At 39.9% G+C, this 18637-nt stretch overlaps 1 protein-coding gene across 2 annotated transcripts in view; it reads left to right on the top strand.

Moving 5' to 3' along the window:
• FCHSD2 (FCH and double SH3 domains 2) overlaps positions 1-18637 on the top strand; it is a 119021-nt gene that overhangs the window by 23064 nt on the left and 77320 nt on the right. For both annotated transcript variants that reach the window (XM_056502889.1, XM_056502880.1), the window contains exon 3: positions 2905-2950. In XM_056502889.1, coding sequence (XP_056358864.1) covers positions 2905-2950 — 46 coding nt within the window. The remainder of the gene's footprint in view (positions 1-2904; positions 2951-18637) is intronic.

Genomic DNA, 18637 nt, shown 5'->3' with positions numbered 1-18637 from the left:
TTCAGGTCAAGGTCAGTCAAAAGGTGAATTTCTTTAGCCTAATGTTTTTGGATGTTTTGGGTGTGATACTAGTTTATCCTTTTTCTGAGGCTTTGTGTTAATTGTAAGGATTTAAAAAATTCATTAAAATTTCCAAATGATTTGTCTGAATGTTCATAGCCAAAAAACCCCACAAGCACAAATCGCTGGTGTCAGGTGAGCTGTGTGAATTTTCCAGTTAATACCTTGGAGTTTTGATCATTATCATCATCTTGCACCAGAAGTTGTTTCAAATGGGATTCAGGCCTTGCCTGGTTGTTGTTGAATTTCTCAGCCTTTGAATAGAGATACATTCAATACTGTTGCAAATTTAGTCTCTTCTTTTATTCAGGAGCCCTGAACATGAAGTGTGTGTTTACGTTTTTGCATAGCTCTGCGTGGAATTAAATTTTTATACAGTGACTAATTCACTTTCTGGTTTTCAGGGTGTCACTGGGTTTAACTTTCTGCTGTGCAACCTGGGACTTTGATCTTCAGATTTGTACAACTCCACAATATTGGCAGTTGGGACATTGTCTTATGAAACACTAATGCATATTTTAATGTTCTTATATTGATTTTTCATGAAGGTGTGAGCTTTACACATTTCCAGCCCAAGTGGACATCCATGAAATAATTAAGCCCATCTGTTTCTCCTGTTTCCCTGTAGGAAAACTTAATGAAATAGGATTCTCCACTGACCTGACTCTTTAATTCACATTGTTATGCTCTTCTACAGTGGGAATATAAAAAGATACCTCAATATTTCATAGCATCTGTTACCTTTAATGGATATGAGTGAGGGAAATATGTGCCAATAGTTGAAATTTGGAGTTGGGAATTTACAGTGAGAACTCAGCACTAGAGAAAGTGGCATTAGCAAAGTGGGAATGGCAGGAAGAGAAATTTTCTTTCTCCTCCTCTTGTAGAATTCCCTGGTCTCACAGAGCCTGAGCAAAAATGGGGAAAAGGGAACAAAGACATTTGCATTAACAATTGCATTGACAGGATAAAGAAGGTGTTTAGGAATTACTCTCCACAAGCTAAGATGCCTTTTTGAGGAGTGAAATTCTGGTGTTTCCCACACTTAGTTAATGGTTACTCTGAGAAAAAGATGTGCCTAGTTTAAAAAAAAACACTAAATAATGTTCCTGCTTTTTTGCAGACTCACTGGTTCATGTATTAAAAGGTTACCAGTAGCTAGAGAACATTTTATTACTTCACAGAAACAAATGTTTCCTTATATGAATGGATTTGAAAGTCCATCCTGAAGGACAGTAAGGTTAAGACTATCCCAGCTTTGCACATAAAATCTGGATATACACGTCAAAGTTTTCACACTGCCCAAGTCAAGGAACTATGATGCATTTATTAGTCAGACTTCTCTTTTCCCCTGCTCAAAATAATTTTCTCCTGGGAAATGTGTTGACTTCAGTCTCCTCTTTCATCATGTTTTGTAATGCATTCATAGTTGTCATAGAAGGGCTGCTGTATAAACTGTCCCAAGGTTAAAAGCAGCTTTGTGTTGGAGCAGGGGAGGGAAGCCCAGCCCCAAAGCCACAGGGAGCACCAGCTCCAAGGAATGCAGACAGCTGATCCCCACAACCTCTCCTGCTGGACCATTCTCTTCATTCAGCAAAGCAAATATAAATATTGCCAATATACCCAGGTTTGGTGTAATTCAGCCCTGATTCTGTGTTTTGAAATGCAGTTAGCTGAGAATTGGAAAATAACTTCATTTGCCTAAAGTATTCCCAGATTTATGTTCCAAAGACTGTTGCTTGTTTTCTTCTACCCTTTCAATATTGATAACACATTGCAGTTATTCCTTGGAGTTGTTTGTGCAGTCCTTTATAGTTCTGATAGAAAACTGAGTCTTTTCAGAGGAACACTGGGGTTTCTAGGTGTTTGCTAAACTGACTGGGATATTGGATTTTGGAACAGGAGATCTGAAAAAAAAGGAAAAAAAAAGGTTATAATATCAGCTGGAATACTTGGAATGCTTTACAAAGAAAATTCATTCACAGGCATCTCAGCCAACTTCACTTGTTCCTATGGAGGTGTTTCATATGGGAGACACACAGCCCTTGGAACCCACCTGGGCTGTTTAACTTGGGGCTGGAACATGGCAGATCTTTTGGGCTGTATTGGTCTGGGAACAATTCTAGGCCATCATGAGGCATTTAAACTTTGGTTTTACATCCTGCTGGCTAAGCTGAACCTGCAGCTCTTCATGGATGATATGGAATAGACAGGAATAAAAAGGAGCCTGTCCAGAGCTCCTTTTTATTGAGTTAACTTAATTAGTGGATGTTCCTGAGGTGTGGATTTTCTTATTGGCGTGTCACCAGAATTATTGTGTAACTAATTTCAATATAATTAGATTTTTTTTTGTGCCTATGGTGCAGCCTTAGGCTGAGTAGTTTGTGGTACAGCTTAAAGAAAATAACTCTGCTCAAAATAAGTCTGAAGAAAATTAACTAAGTCTGTCTAGATACATAAAGCCAAATCCTGTTCTTTGCTCCCAAATTCCTCCTGTGGCTGTGCTGCTGGAAAGCTGACGAGCTTTTCATGAAGAAAATGCTATTTATGCCTGGGAACTGAGTAGTCCTGGGAGCTGAGTTTGCCCAATAAAACTTGGAAATTCAGCCATCACATATATGAAGTCCACACACGGTCGTTGCTGGGCTCCTGATGTGCATTTGTCAAACCATTTCCCTTTTCTGTTGCTTTTTCACTCTGCAGACTGCCAAGCAGAAGCTCCTTTCAAAGTAAATTATTGAATTTGTAGAGTTTTGCTCTCTGTGTTAATGGATTTTGACTGAATTATTGAATTTGGAGTGTTTTGCTTAATATTCTAATGGAATTTCTTTACTGTTCTTTCAGAGCATTCAGTCAGAAAAGAGCTGCAATTGAGAAAGAATATGCACAGGTAAGTTCTGGAATAATTTTGATGGCTGTGGCATTGTTCTGTTGGGATAATTTGTAAATGAGCAAAATACCATGGTGTATGCTTTTTTAATCTATCTTTTCCCTAAGTTACTTACTATGAAAATGTCTTGAAGTTCTGAATCATTCTGGTCTATGCAGGACTTAGGCCCAGTCTGTATTTTCATCTATTTTGACTTGAGGAAGTTCTCGAGTACAGAAAACATTTTTAACATTTTTTTTTCCCAATTGTTATAAAATCAAACTCTGTGTGGTTTTCTCAGAAGTCGGTGTGAAACTTGAGTGAAAGGTAAAATCAGGTCAATTAGAGGGAGAGGAAATGTTCTGGCTTACTCGATCCAAAATAAATTTAAATTCACATTCTTCAGTAAGAGCAGCTTCCCATTCATCTGAAATAAAAGCGGATTTGGCTTCATGCTTGTGATAGGGAGTGGAATGAATTTTGATTTGTTTGTGAGAAAAGAGGGAGGATTGCTTTTTCTCCCCTGGTCCAAAATTAGAAAGCATCTAATAAGGGGCAGCTGCCTGTTTAATTTACAGTAAAGGCTCTTGGAGCTTAAGTCCAAGTACAACAGATTAAAAATACATTAATTTATTTTAAAATAGATTAAAGGTAGAATAAAATCCAAGGGAGTGAGCTCAGTATGCCATAAATCCAACTGGAGATGTGCCTGACGTGGAGTGTGAGAACACAAGCTGTCACTAGGCTGCTTCCAAGGGCAGTTTGTGGGATGTCATGTTGGACATCCTTCCAGTCCTCAGTGCTGATCACCCCCCAAATCCACACAGCAAGTGTGTTCTGGGGCCAGACTTCACTGTCACTTGGGAATGGTGCCTGTGATGGATGGTTTCTAGTGCTGGATTTTCTGCATGTCTTCTCAGCCTAAAACTCACCTGAAAACCCTTCCTAAATCAGGTGGAATCTGTGCTGAATGAAGCCCACTCACTGACAACAGTGCCTTAAGTTATTGGTGCTCTCATTCTTCCTCCAGATATGAATTTACCTTGGCAAGTATCAATTTCATTGGCAGCTGAACTAATTTGATTAAATACCTGAATTTTTCAATGAAAAATGCGGTTAAAAATCAGTATTCTTGAGTGGTTTTTTAACTGATGTATAGAAAATTTAACACCAGTTCTTAATACATTTATGCATTAGACACAGGGAATGTCTTTCAGGTGCAGACACAACAGTCACTGCATTTAGGGAATAGTCTTGATAAGCTGGAAAAATAATTACACTCTGCACTTTGGAAGGCTCAGACTTAACAACTGAGGCTTTCAGCTCCTTGGATTTACCCCCCCCAGCTTTGCAGCAATGCAGCTGCAGCATTTGAGATTCACTGAATGGCTGTTTATATGAATGAAGTCTTGTGGGATCACTTCCTTGGATTGCTGATAAGTGCTCAGCTCCAAAACAATGCTGGATGCTTCTTCCAGGGCCTCTAAAAGGATTTCTGTTTTGGAGGTGGTAATAAAATTTCACATAAAGACTTTAGGGGAGAGAAGTTGTGCTCCAAATAAATGGGAAGCCACATTCATCAGCAGTGGGATATTCCTTTTAAACCAGTTATAAAGGGAGCTGGAAATGCTCAGTAGTTTATGAAGCCAGATTTCTAAACCTTTTCACACATTCTCTCCAAATGCCTCTTGTCACCTTAGGGAATTTGGAATATTCTGACATCTGACTTTTTTTTGGCAAGTTAGAAGCAGTGGAAGGGTGGCCAGTGAAAATAAGTTTCCCAGAACTGAAGGCTTTGTTAGTTTAAAAAAAATTGTAGGTTGGTGCCCTGTACTTGAGTGCCAAGTTTCTAAACACAGAGTGCTTTTGTTGGGAGCAGGAGAACCTGTCCAAAGGCAAGTGAAACACCCCAGCCCAGTGTTTATAACTTGCCCCTAATTACATGGTAAGTGGTGCAAATGTATGTGATGAATTACAGGACCTGGATTTCAATTTCCCTGCTCTTATTCTGTCCAGTTTTTTTTGCTTTGTGTTTTCCCCCGGTCGTACCTGTTGCCTTTGAAGGTTTTGGGAGCTGTTTTTTGCTTATTGTCCATCTCCAGTGGGTTCTTTCCTGGCTTTTCTAGGCTGTGCCATGGTGTAAATGGGAGAAGGATCCAGTGTATCAGCAATTCTGCAGTTTTCTAGATCAGTTGGAATTCTGCACTCAGCTATTTGGTCCTGCATTATTTAATATATGCTTTGAGGCTTACCTTAATATTCAGAAATGAGAGATCAGAAAGGTTCTTATTTCCCACTAACAGTATGCCTGCTAATAGCATTTAAATTGCAATTTTATATTGTTATTATTAGCTATTCTCCATGATTAATAAGCTACCTGAAATCAGGGGCTGAGAATACTCTTATGGTGAAAGAACAGTTTACTGAATTTGTGCTTTTGCTGCTTCCTACAAAAAACTGTTTTACCCAGCATGTTAAATAGGTAAAATATTGTTTTTTGGGGGCTTTTCTTGAGTCATAAACACATCTCTGCTGCAGTTACTATTATTTCACACTTTTAACTCAAGAGACCAGTCTCTCACAGCCTGGGAACACACAGGTGACCTTCCTTGTCATGTTTTGGTTTTGCTTGATGTTTCATTATCAATGTTTCAGAGTAAAACGTGACTCCAGGCAATCAGCATGGCCTGGCCCCTTGGAATTTGCAAGTAACCTCAAGGAGGTTGAGTTTCCCTGCATGCTAATGAGTTTCTAATTGTAGTACCTCAGCTGAAGGCACTGATGTTGTACAAAAAAGGTGGGAGAGCCCATCCCTGAGCTACACTTCAAATGAGGCACGAGTAGAAGTGTCTGTTCAGGTTTGGTTTTGTTTTTTTTTTTAAAGAGACAGTAATTGTTAGGATTTTTTTTCCCCTCTCTGTGTTTTCTAGAGGTCAAATTAGCATTGAAGAGCTGTGGGTGCTCAGTAAAACCAGCTTATCTGTCATCAGGAGGGGAGAGGGCACTCGGTGTTGATTGCTCTGTCTGTGGCACTGAGAAACTCCATGCAATTAAAACATTTTCAAATGTGAAGAAAAGTAAAGTTAAATGTAGTTTGTAGCCACCAGTGCCATTGGCAGCTCCTCATATCCATGGCAGTGGTCAGGAAAGGAGCCTTAAATAAGATGAAAGGGATGTGAGAGGGAAAAGCAGCTGGAGGTGGAGTAAGAGGAGCAGGAAAGGTGGGGAGGTGGATGTAAGCAGACACCAAGGTCACCTGTACCCATTTCCCTCAGCCTGTGTCTCACCAGACCTAGAAAACACACTCATTTCAAGACATCAGAATATATACATTAATATTCCCTAAAAAATTACAATATTCCTATGGCAGTTTTTGTCTGTATGTGTGCATGTGTATATATAATAACAAATATATGTAACATGGTTTATTTTATATTTTTTATATATAATTTTATTTATATATTTGCCAGAATGTACTGGTTTTCCATTGTTTAAAACCAAAATAGAAGCTGACCATTTCTTTTGCCATGTTGTGACAAGGGTGCCAAGCTGCCCAGTGGCCTTTTGAACAATTTTTCAGAGGATTAAAATTGCAAGGGTTAAAACCAGACATTCCCACCATGTCTTAGTAACTTCTGCTGTGGCTCATTTTTTTCTTTTGCTGTTCTTTATCATGTATTCCAACACTTTGTGAAAATTAACTGATGTAACTTTATCATGTGGAAAGGTGATGGTATTTCCCTCATAAGGAATGAGAGAATTCAAGTGAATTTTAGCCAAAATAACACAAGTCTCTGACAGAATGGAAACCAAACTCTTTTGAAAATACAGTGATTTATTGCAGCGTTTCAGTGGTGACTGTAGGAGCAGGAGGATGGCAGACACTGCACAGGGGAACAGCTGGGAGGTTTGGGAATGGTGTGGGGAGCTCTGTAAATAGAGCTCTGTCAGCATGGAACTCCAATCACCTGGGTTCATTCCTAAATCCCACCAGGAAAAACAGCTGCAGCATGGCAAACAGCCTTCCAACAGGCTTGGAATACAAAAAAAAATATATATTCCAGAGTGAAGCAAAGTCTTTCCTCTGCCTCTGAGCTATGGAACCCCTGGAGCAGCAGGAAAAAATAACTGGAGGTACCTGCCCTGCAAACCCAGCAAGCAGCTTTCCATTAGATCATTCCCTGCAGTCTGGGCAGAGTGGGTTGGATTTTTAATCCCAAAGGATGCAGGAGGTTGCTGTGGGAGAGCAGGAAGAGATTGTGGACATTAAGGGTGGGTCCCCGACTTGGGGACAAACAAGGAGCAGCCGTGGCTTGCCTGCTCAGAAGCTGTTTTGTTAACAGATGAACTGAAGTTACTTGTTTCTTCCTGTAAGGGTGATTTTAGAGTTACTGCAGTGCTAAACCTCCCTCTAGAGTATTTCTGTATTATTTAAAACATTAGTCTTTGTTTTATGGTGAAATCGATGACTTTTGTAATCAAGCAGTAATTTAAAAGAGCCTGGGAAATTAGGTTGTGTGTGTGTATGGAAGATGTATTTTGAAGACTTAGGACGCTTCATCTTCTAGGGAATTAGGATCCTTGATTTCTGTACTCTAAATTCTGTGAGGAGAGTTTAGTTTGTAATTAGCCCATATGCAGAAACTAGGTTGGTTTTTCTCTTAGGTGAGGCTTATCTTTAGAAGGAATTTAGCTGTCATTCTATGATTTCTCTGCAGAGAAACTTTCACTTGTAGTACATGAGTGGATTAGGTTGGTATTTCTGTCCTGGGTATGCTGAGCTGGATGGCTGCTAATTTGATGGCAGTTAATTTGACAGACAGCAAATTGCTTTGATACCCATCAAAGGGTATTTATTATATTTTCAAACTTTCTGTAGGAAACACTAGGAAAAACTCAAAGAGAAATCTTCTTCCAGGAATGAACTCATTGTCTATAACTGTTGGTTTTATCACTGTGTCTATTATAAAGACAAAATTTTTTAAAACCAGCCAACCAAACAAGCCAAGCCAGCCTGTATGTAGTGACCCCAGAGGCTTGAGGTGCTTCATGTGTGCTGCCTAAAAATGTAGCAGAACTTTGAGGTACCTTCTTTCTGTTTTATTGGTAGTATTGCAGACCATTTTAGCAGGCATTCAGTGTTGGTTTAATTGAATATGAAAATCATGGTTTTGTCCACCAGCACTAGGGAATGTTCTCCTCCCAGCCCAGAGTGTGGAGGAGAGTTTGTGCTGGTCTTTATCCAGGTTCCTTTTTTTCCCAGTAGTAGCTGTGTGATTGTGGCACCTCTTTCTCTTAGCAGAGTCCATTTCTTACCTGTACAGAGAGAACAGCTACTGAAATCCTGTCATCCAAGGTCTGACTTGAATATTCCACCTTTCCTGTTGTAGGAATTTCTGTAGGAGAAGGCAGCAGAAGTTTTGTGTGTGACTTTATTTATCCCTGAAGCTTGGTTGGCACATCTGCTTGGGGGAGGAGGAAAAGTTGTATCCAAGAAACCTCTGGATCCAATAGCAAAAATGCCAGAGCCATTCAGGCCTGTTCCTGCACTGAGGGACATTCCCCCACGGATCATTTAGGGCTGCAAGGCTCCTCTTTTTCCTGCCTTTGGAATCTTGCTGTGGATGATCCATTTCAGGCAGGTTTGCTTGTAAACAAACTGTGCTGCTTTCCGTGGGCTTCCTCCTGCTCTTTGATGGGCCCTGGAAACCAGGGAGGGTGTGGAGCCTTCAGGAGGAGCTGATGCTTGCTTGGAGATGGTGTCTTTGGTTGACACCCAGGAATTGTTCCCTGTGAGGGTGGGCAGGGCTGGCACAGGGTGCCCAGAGCAGCTGTGGCTGCCCCTGGATCCCTGGAGGTGCCCAAGGCCAGGCTGGACGGGGTTTGGGGCAACCTGGGACAGTGGAAGGTGTCCCTGCCATGGCAGAGGGTGAATGGGATGATCTTCAAGGTCCCTTCCAACCCAAGCCATTCTGGGATTCTGTGATTTAATTTAGGATATTTCTTTTGGATAATCACTGGCGTTTTCTAAATGAGTTTTGGATTCATTAGGTAAAAAATCCTCAGAGTAAGACCTGTGTTTCAACCTGGGTTGTGAGCAGTTACATTAAGTCTTTGTTCCTTGCCATATGCTGGAAAAATCTCATGTTTGATGTGGAATGCCTGTGATTTCAAAATCACCTGGAGCCTGGACTGTTTTGTTAGTTTGTTTTCAATCTCAGCACGATTAACTTTCTGTTTTTTGGGAGAGGATCCATAGCATTTCCCAGTCACTGCTTGGCATGGAGATCATGCATATTGATGGCCTGTTTGGTCCTTTCAGCCATGGTGGTGCACAATACATCAGCAGAACTTGCTGCTTCCAGAAAGAAAACACCTGCCTGGTGTACCTTTGGATTATGTTCTCCATTCAAAGCACCAGGATATTCATAAGTGGGGCAGGAAAATGAAGTGTAGGACTCTGTGGCTATTCAGGCCATTCTTCCCAACAAAGCATGGAGAATCAGTGGCTGTGAAGGCCACAAAGACTGATCTGCACCATTTCATAAATGGTTAGGAGCACTATTGTGAATTTTAGAATAACTTGTAGAGACAAGTTTGACAAATCAGGTGTTATAATGGGATTATTGATACTATTCTGCACTTGTCACAGTTCAACCTCTCAGTGCACGTTTCCCTTTTCACCCCCAAACAAGAAGCTCTTTAGAATTCTCTATATTAAATGTCCGTTTAACATTTAATATAATATACTTTGCCTGGAACAAAGACTGTGGGTCTACGAGTGACATTCCAAACAATATCATCGTTGACCTTCTCTTTTTATGTAGATTTTGTGTTCAGTTGTTCATGTACTTTTCTGTCTCCAAGGAACACATGTCAGAACTTAAAGTGGTTGGGGGGGGGGAAAGTGGGATATCTGATTTTTGGTCTTGTCTCACTGGTTGTTCTGTTAGAAGAAAAATGAAAATGTCCTATACTGCAGTATTAGTCCATTTAAAAAGAATTTTAAAAGGCAGCCTTTTAAAAATGCTAAGCTATCTGCTACAATTTTTATGGAATTCTTTAGGTTAAAATAATATTTCTCTAAGAACAGAGGAGGACTGTCAGCTTCTATTTTCAGTGAAAACATCTAGTTCCTTATAAAGGGGCTGCTAAGCTTAGAATTACTCTATTCCTACAAAGGAAGCCCTTCATGAAGAAACCCCATTTTTTGCTGAACTGATGCAAGCAAGTTTCTCTGAGCCTGCTTTTAGCTGGTATTTTTCTTTCCGATTGCTGCGCTCAGAAGCATCCAGCCTGGAATTTGGATCCTTGTAAGTGGTTCTGTTTGCAGATGAAAAACTTCATTCTTCAGAGCTGCTCCTTGCTTGGCCACCAGTGAGGCAGGCAGTGGATCCTGCAGCCTGTGGAGCTCGCCATGAGTTGCTCCTGTGGGTTTTCTCTCTGCTGCCTCAGTTCTTCCCTAACACATTCAACCCAGTCATCCTTCCCAGCAGCTGCTTCTCTTTTTCCTGGGATTTAAGAGGGCAGGCGAGTCACAACTCAAGGATTTCAAAATATGCACAGTGGAAACTTTGGGCCCCTGAAGCAGCAGCAGCAGCGCTGAGTCACGAGTCTGTGCCAGCCATGCCCTGCCAAGGCTGCTCCACCTCTCCTTGGGTTCCTTTTCCATGGCTTTCCTTAGATCTTGTCCTGGCAATACCACACTTTCATTTCCTAGCTTTCCACACCTCATACACACCTCACATTCATCTCAGAGTTCTTCGGGTGGAGGAGATTCCTGGAAGTTGCCTGTTCCAACCTCCTTAACATATCTGTAGTTTGGTGAGGTCCTTATCCCTTTTAAACTTGGAAAATCCTTAAGCATCTTGGTTCCCAAACTGCATCCCTGAGGAAAAACGTGTCTTTGTTCTCAGGCTGTTTGGTGAGAGCCCAGGCCCTGCCTGAGCCACCTCCTTGGCTGTTTTCCCCACTCCATTTTCCCAGTCCCCTGATAATGGTGGTGCCATGTTCTCCTCCCAGTTTTTGGGTTGGAGGAAATGCCCTCCTGGTTTGCAGACCACTGCTGGACATGGCTGTGCAGGGATCTACCAGCAGTCAGTATGCCCTGGAATGCTCTGGATGTGGGTTTGGGGGTGTTTGTTTGGGGATTTTTAAATCCCTAAAGCTTCTGGGTAAGAAGGCAAATATTTGTTGCATGAACATCATCCATCATCCCTTCCTTGTATTTTCTAGCAGCCCATAAACAAGTCAAAAGCTGTTTATCTCTTAACTTTCTTTTGCCTTTATTTGCATTTCTGCACCTTCTCTGTTAGTCCTGCATTTGTTCTGGAGCCATAAATTGAAAAAATCCTCCTTTGTATCCAACATAACTCTGCCTCTTTACCTAATAATAAACACCTTCTCTGTTGCAATTAAAAGACCATAACAGCAATCACCAGTTTGCCTGAAAACAGTACTCAAGAGAATGTAATTAAAAAGGAAATGTTGTTTTAAAAAACCCACATAGAAATAAAAGTATGGACAGTGTCATTCTTTGTACAGTTTAGTTAGTTAATTCAGCTGATTAAATTTTTTCCAATTCAGCTGGTCCACCTGGTTGTCAAATGTTGAGCACACAGAGGTAATTCATAGGAGATGGTGTTCCTTTTTTCTCTGAGACTTTGAAAAACTGTTTGCACCTCCTGCACATTAACTAGAGTGGGTTTGAGCTATGTGTGACTGTATTTTAGGTAGTGACATTTCTGAAAAGTTATTGTTCCTTTTCAAGTGTCTCAGAGCAGGTAATTTTAACTTTACTGTTGAGAAGGTCTCCATTGATCAAATAAATTTAAAAAGAAAAAAGGGAAGGGCTTATTTTATTTACTGTTCAATAATTGAACACATAAACGTGTGGTCACACTGTAAAAAGTGAACGTGGGTTTGCAGGGCAGCCTTTCATCCTTTCCATGCCAGGGCAATCCCTGACCCCAGGGATCCAGATTCCATGTTGGACCCTCAGGAGTGCATTGGATGGATGTAAGGAAAACTGGGCAGAGCTTCTTGGCTACTGCAGCTGTTTGTCTTAGAGGATTATTTAAAGGGTAAAGTAGATGTGTTCTTAACTATTTTTAAAAACTATACTCCCTTCTTCCTCTTTCCAACCTTGGAAGTTTGCTTTCAGAGCTGGATAAACCAGGATGTGTTGACAGCTTTAAAAAAAAAAATAAGCGAGCAGGGAATGTTTAGGTCAAACCTCCTCTAAATGATTATTCAGTGTCAGACCCTGCATCCACAGTGGGTGACTTGTTCAGTTTTATACAGATAAAAGGCCTTTTACCAGCTTATACTCCCAAAAAAAAGAGGAGGGAGAAAGGAAAGCCATCAACTTTTAGATCCTAGGGATTATTTCTGAGAATTCTCCAAAGTGCTGCCTCAAACATTTATTGTTCTGTTGTATGGTGTGTGTGGCCAGCAGTGAAGCTCAGCTGGGTCTTTCCCTTCATTTTAGAAGGAATAAATAACAATATTTGAACATCTTGGTGCTTTAGATAAGGGAAATTCCTCATCCAGCTGGATTCTGGAAATCTACAGGTGGCTGGCATCTCATGTTGATGATGGGCTCCCCTTGATTACTGCATTGGGGCTATTTTATTTTAGCAGTGTTTGGTTGTTATTTGTTAAGTTACTTTTTAATCAGTTTTCCATTTTTTTCCATGGAAAATAAAATAAGCCAGTGCAACAAGTTTTATATTGGCAGATTTCCAAATATTTAAAAATAAATTAACTTCTATTTTATTTAGAAAACATTTTAAAATGTGGTTCGATGGGGAAGTTAGTGACATCAATATCAGTAAACACTGATGAGGAGAAAATCCAGTGTAGGTGTAGTGCAGGAGCAGAACCTTAACATTGATTTACATTTTAATTTATAGATGTAAAGCATTCTTCTCAGTCACCAGAATTGTGTTGATGATGGCAGAGTTATTCCTGCTTATTTAATTTTCAATATTACTCTGTTTTTCTGCTAGGCAGATATTCTGCCTGCTGCTCATTTCTCTAGTGATATACTCTTCACTGCCTTTTGCAGTTTAAAGGGTAGTTTGTCATATTTAAAAAAAAATAAAAGCATATTTCATACTGACTGCAAACAGAAACTAATTGAGTAGGAGGAAGCCTACAGATTTATGAAAAAAACATTTCAGCACTAGTTTTCTTAGCTCTACTTGTGTCCAAATATGGCTCAGAGCTTTTACCTTCACAAGCCATAAAGAGGTAATTTTTAAAAAAAATAAAAATACCAAGGGCTGGTTACATTTTTTGCTGTGTGAAATTTGTGAGCTCCTGAGTTTCCTGGATTTATTTCTCTTCAGGATGCCAGGTACATCTGTGTTTGCTTTTTGATTGTCTATCCAAATAGGCTGGCCAAAAATTTGCATTTTTCCTATCACTTGGGGTTTTCTTGTATTTATAGCAGTGTCTTGAAAGATATTTTCTGTCTCATGTTGGCTTTCTGGTTTTGTTTTGCCTGATAATTTATGTTCACTTAAGGTAGAGCAAAGCATCTCTATGAATGCCCTCCAGTAAATGTGGTTGGGAGTGGAATTTGTAAGCAGGATTATTTTTTTTGTGTTCCTAAAAGTGAAAAATGCAGGTAATACACTACCTACCTTTTTAAAAAGGGTTTTCAATTATAGAGCTATTACCACCTGTAATGATGGTAAAATTCTTTATATAAGAATAATAATATAAGCTCTTACATATTATATAGAAACACTCAAATAAGGATATTTGGTGAAAATTGAGGGGAGAAAGCAAATTTTTGTGTCAATGCACTTGTTCTTAGGGCTTGAAAAGATGCTGTAAAGATGCACCTGCTGCTGGGAGGGGATAGAAAATCCTGCAAGGCCAGAACTCCACTGCTCTGGCATCCAAAGTGAGTTCACCCCACAGCCAGGATTGAGTTTATCAACTGCTCCTCAGCTGGGAGGAGAGGGCTTTCCCCCAAATGGTGGCCAGGGGAGGCTTCTCAGAAAATCCCAAAGCTCCTTTAAATTCTCATTTATTCCTTCACAGTGTTTGCCTTGAAATGAAAGGTGTGGAGGTCTCTGTCCAGGAGCTGCTTTACCATTGCTGTCACCTAAAACTGGTCGTGGAAAGTGGAATACAAATTTAAATTTCTTTTAAATTACTCTCATAGCCTGCAGGTTGCGTGTTAGACCTTTAGGAAGCAAAATCCTCCCCTCATAAATCTGGAAATGTGATCCAAGGTGCAGGCAGCTTCTGGGAATTCTCCTGCAGAGGGGTTGTGGTTCAGGGTTCCACCAAGAATTTTTAGAAATACCTTGAAGAAATACTGAGATGTTGCTAAAACTACATCATGTCCCTTTTTTTTTTCCCTGTACTTAGAAAAAGAACAAAAAACATATGGAATATTGAATATATGTGGTAGAAATATATCTTCTTTTCTTCCAAAAAACATAGAATTTGGTAATCCTTGTGTCTCCAAACACCCAATATTCCATTATTTAAGATTAGGAAATGATAATTTTTGACTTCAAAGCGGATTTCCTCTGTAGCAATAAATGGTAAAAATTGTGGGGTTGGGGTGGGTGGGTGGTGCTTATTTTTTAGCAGTGGGTCTTGTCACCAGCTTTATGGTGACCTTCACACTTGTACCATGACTTCTTATTCTCTTAAAAATTCTTTCTGGGGAGAAAATCCATGAGAAAAAGGGTTTTTGCTGCGTGCTGAATCTTAAAAAAAGCAAACCCTCACACTACATGCTTTTCAAGTTCATATGGCTTATCTACTGGTTTTGTTTGGGTTTTTCCCCTGTGTGTGTCAGGCGTAAGGAAATAAGGCAAAGAACTTGTAGAGGAGAAATGCTGGGAAATAATTTCAGTTCCTAGAACTTGTGTTCTTCTTGGGAAGGCACAGAGCTGAAGGGAGGCTCAGCTTCCAAATGCAAATATTGAATGTAGCTAAATTTGAGTCCTGTCATTAAAAATAAAATGCTCTGCTTCACAAAAATTTCTTTTCACTGAGCAGTGGTACTTTCCTCTGTAAGCCAGCTGTAAAATTCCACCAACTCCAGTCTTCCCAGTGTTGTATATAACAGGAATAAACAGATTGACTCTTCCAGCCACTTCCTGATGTCGTGTTTGACAGAGTCTCTCCCTGATTGTTCTTGCAGTTTATCCAGGTTCAGGAGCGTGAAATGTTTGCTGATTCATGGCAGGATTGGGATGTGCTGAGGCAGCAGTGCTGGGGTTCAGCCTGGTGGGAGCAGGGATGTGTTCAGCCTGTGGGAATTCTGCTGCTCTGATACATTCTGAACCTTGGGGTATTTTATCAGTTGTTTCCTCACAGTAAAGCTTTAAGTGGGATCCACATTTAGAAAGCATTTTCCAGCAAAAAGAATAGAGCATGTGAGTTAGTGTTAGTGTGTCCAGGCCCATCCCATAATTCTGTCTGGTTTTGCTCTTCCTGGAAGCACAGTGGCAGCTCTTCTAGAGGTATCACCTGTATTGGTTCTCCTTGTTCTGCTCAGATTTGGGAGGTTGAAATTCACTTTTCTTCACCAGTTTCAGGGAAGAATCCTTAGGAACTCATTTGGTGCTGCACTGAGTCACTTGGCAGGTGGTTTTGTGGGATATAAATCCCACTTCCCTCAGGTTATCAGGGAGATCACTCATCATTTTTGGTATGTCAGGTGTTTAAATCCATGACCAGAGGCTCCTGATAAGTAAGATCAAAGATATTTTTCCACCATTTAAAAAAGAGCCAACCCAGCCTTGAAATAAAAAGAACTGGTAAACTCTTTAGCCAGCATTTATTATCCAAGAAATATTTGTGCCTTCCACTGGTGTGTATCTGATTAGGATGTGTTTAATCAGCCCTTTCTTGAGTGCAGGAGATGTCCTTGTAATGAAAGATCTGCTATTTCTTTATATTTTTTTAAATGGGGCTTCAGCACAGGAATTGATGGATTATTGAGGCACTAAATAATTATTCAGGTACTCCCAGAGAGCTTCCTCTCTGCTGAAGAAAGCACTTTGATTTGCCAGCTGATAAACTGAAATAAATAGCATTTGTACAGCATCAGTGTGCTCCATTGATTTGGGCTTTTTCTATCTCAACTTTTTCAGTGTTTTCCCTCTCTGACTGCACTGCCAGCTGTCTCCCCACTCCAAATTATACTGTCACCAGTTCTGTAAACACCAGAGAAAACCACTTCTATATTAAATTCCTTTCCCTGTGTAAGTAGTCGATGGAGCTGGTAACCAAGTTACTAAAGAATCAAAAGCAGAGGAGCTTTTAAGTAAATATAATTTGGCAAGGTGCCCAGAAATTTCCCTGTTGTGGGAGTGGGGAATGACAAACAAAATGAAGAGCTGCCACTGCTGCCTTTCAGAGTGTCTGGAAGATGTATTTGCTTGGATGTGCAGATCCACTAGCAAATAGCAATAAAAATAAAAATCCACAGAGCAGCTCCAGTCCAAGGTGACCTTGTGTAAAGTGGTTTTTGTAAGCTCAGGATGGGCTGTGATCAGATTTCACAGAAAGCAGGAGAGTGAGATCCAAACCAAAGCCCTGCAGGGTTTTAGGGTGTTGTTTAAAGGTGAGAAGCAATTCAGTACATCAACCCCACACAAAAAAATGCCACTTTATTTTATAATTATCCCTGCTTGCATGTGGGCTCATTGAATCATTCATGTGCTGCTGCTAAGGTGGGATTCTGTCAGTGTGGTTTTAGGTGGTGTCTTGGTTTTTGTGATCCTTGATTTTTCAGAAAGCTTTGCCATAGGTGGTTCAGTTTTGGGTCATCCCTGGTTTTTCTTGCCCACATATTGAATGTCTCATGTTAATGGTTTCAGTGAATCCTCCTTTGCTGTGTTCAATGTTTTGATTTCAAGTAGATTTTCTCTGCCTTTAACCAGCACTATATTTGATTTTAACTTCTAAATCTGCTTTTCTGTCTTCCTTTCCCAAACAAATGAAATTTTCCTTTGGAAGAGAGGGAGATGTAATCTTCCTCAGTGATGACTTTTTCATATTTCATGTATTTTTTGATTCATTATTGCCTCTGTATTAGTGCCAGAATGTCTTTCTCAGTTGTCAAAGTGCTAAAATCCCTTATGGAGCAATGAAATGACTTGAACTAAAACTTCCTTCCAATATTTATGGAAATATTTGATACAGAGCATTTTTTCTGTTTAATTCTTTACACTTAAACTCCTTGTTTGTGAAGCTCTAAAGCACCAAGCCCTTGTGTATTAACTTTCCACAAGGTTTTAGTTCACTTCTCTCAATCTCTTACATTTTGGGCTCAGTGACACTTTTCTGTGCCCCTGATTTCTGCAGCTGCCAGGTCACACCAAAGTCTGATTTACCCTGATTATTGGGAGCTTTATTTGTGTTCCAAGTGCTTCCAGGTAGGGAATCAGTTTCCTTCTGTGTTTGTACAGCACTATGTAAATTTATAACAATATATAAATGTTTTCTAATGACCCAGCCCTGAGGAAGTTAATAAGTCACATCAAAGCTGGATGTGTTGTGCTCAGAAACACAGGGTTTATTTAAAGAAAAACGGGATATAAAAAGGCTGGAGTGGAGAAATGAGCCCAGACTGCAAATCTGAAGCTTGGCCTGGGCTAAATAAAAGTTGTTTTTTAAAATCTATTATCTACCAATGCTGATTTAAATATGAATGCAGTTCACTTTGGTTCTGATTCTGTTTCAGATCTTTTTAAACCAGATTTCTTTGGTTTTCCTTAGCAGAAATTTGCTCTTGATGTGTTTGCTTAAAACAAGACTTGAGAAAGCCCATCTGCATTCTCCAGGCTCTCTGTCAGCACTGGCTGCTTTTTGGCTTCAGGCATTCCTGTGAAGAGCATTTTCCTTTGCAAAACCATGGAATTTTAAACACACATTGGCCAGTGTGTAAAATACAGTACCAAATGAAGTTAGTTTTATTTTTTCTGAGTGATCTATTTAATTTCCCTGCTTGATCTCAGTTTTAAAGCTTTATTCACATCTTTGTGTCTGGGATTAATTTGACTTGGCACACTGCAGTGTCTCTGTCCCCCAGGAGCAGCTGATAATTTACAATGAATTTCTTTTTCCTCTTCTCCCTGTGACTTGCAGCAAAGGTTTTTCTCTTCAGAACTCTGAATAATATGCAAAGAGCAAAAATATTTTAAGGATGAATAACTGAGTTACCTGTGACGATTGGAAACTCAAGCATGGCTCACATTGTAATGAGTCCAAAACTGTTATTTACCAGAACATCTTTGGTTTGCAGCAAAGAAACCTTTGAATAATGAATGGTGGCTCTATCTGTGTAGCTGTACAGAAAATATTGGGCTGGAGGCCTACAGTGAAACAAGGAGTTGACAAACGTGTGTTAATTATATGCTAAATGAATTATATAATTCTGTGTGAAAGAAGGAGAAAATGTGTTTTCTTTTAGGTATAATAATGATGTAAATAAGAAAAATGGGCAATTTGTAACTGACTTCTGGAAGATAATTTGTTATAATTTTTTATTACTACTTCCTTGTCTTATTTTTTTAAGCACCTGTTAGTTTTTGGAAAAGGCTGAGCTCATGTGAGTGCCTGTGTGTCACTGGACTGGTGAATGTGAGCTGGAGCCAGGGCATGTCCCTGGCTGTGTAAATCACCAGGTGTGCTTTAACCACCTGGATTTGTCAAGGAATTGCAGAG

The sequence above is a fragment of the Oenanthe melanoleuca genome, chromosome 1 (genome assembly GCF_029582105.1).
Source record: "Oenanthe melanoleuca isolate GR-GAL-2019-014 chromosome 1, OMel1.0, whole genome shotgun sequence".
NCBI classification, from domain to species: Eukaryota; Metazoa; Chordata; class Aves; order Passeriformes; family Muscicapidae; genus Oenanthe; species Oenanthe melanoleuca.
Note: the sequence above shows the minus strand (reverse complement) of the source record. Positions and strands in the feature narration are given on the sequence as shown.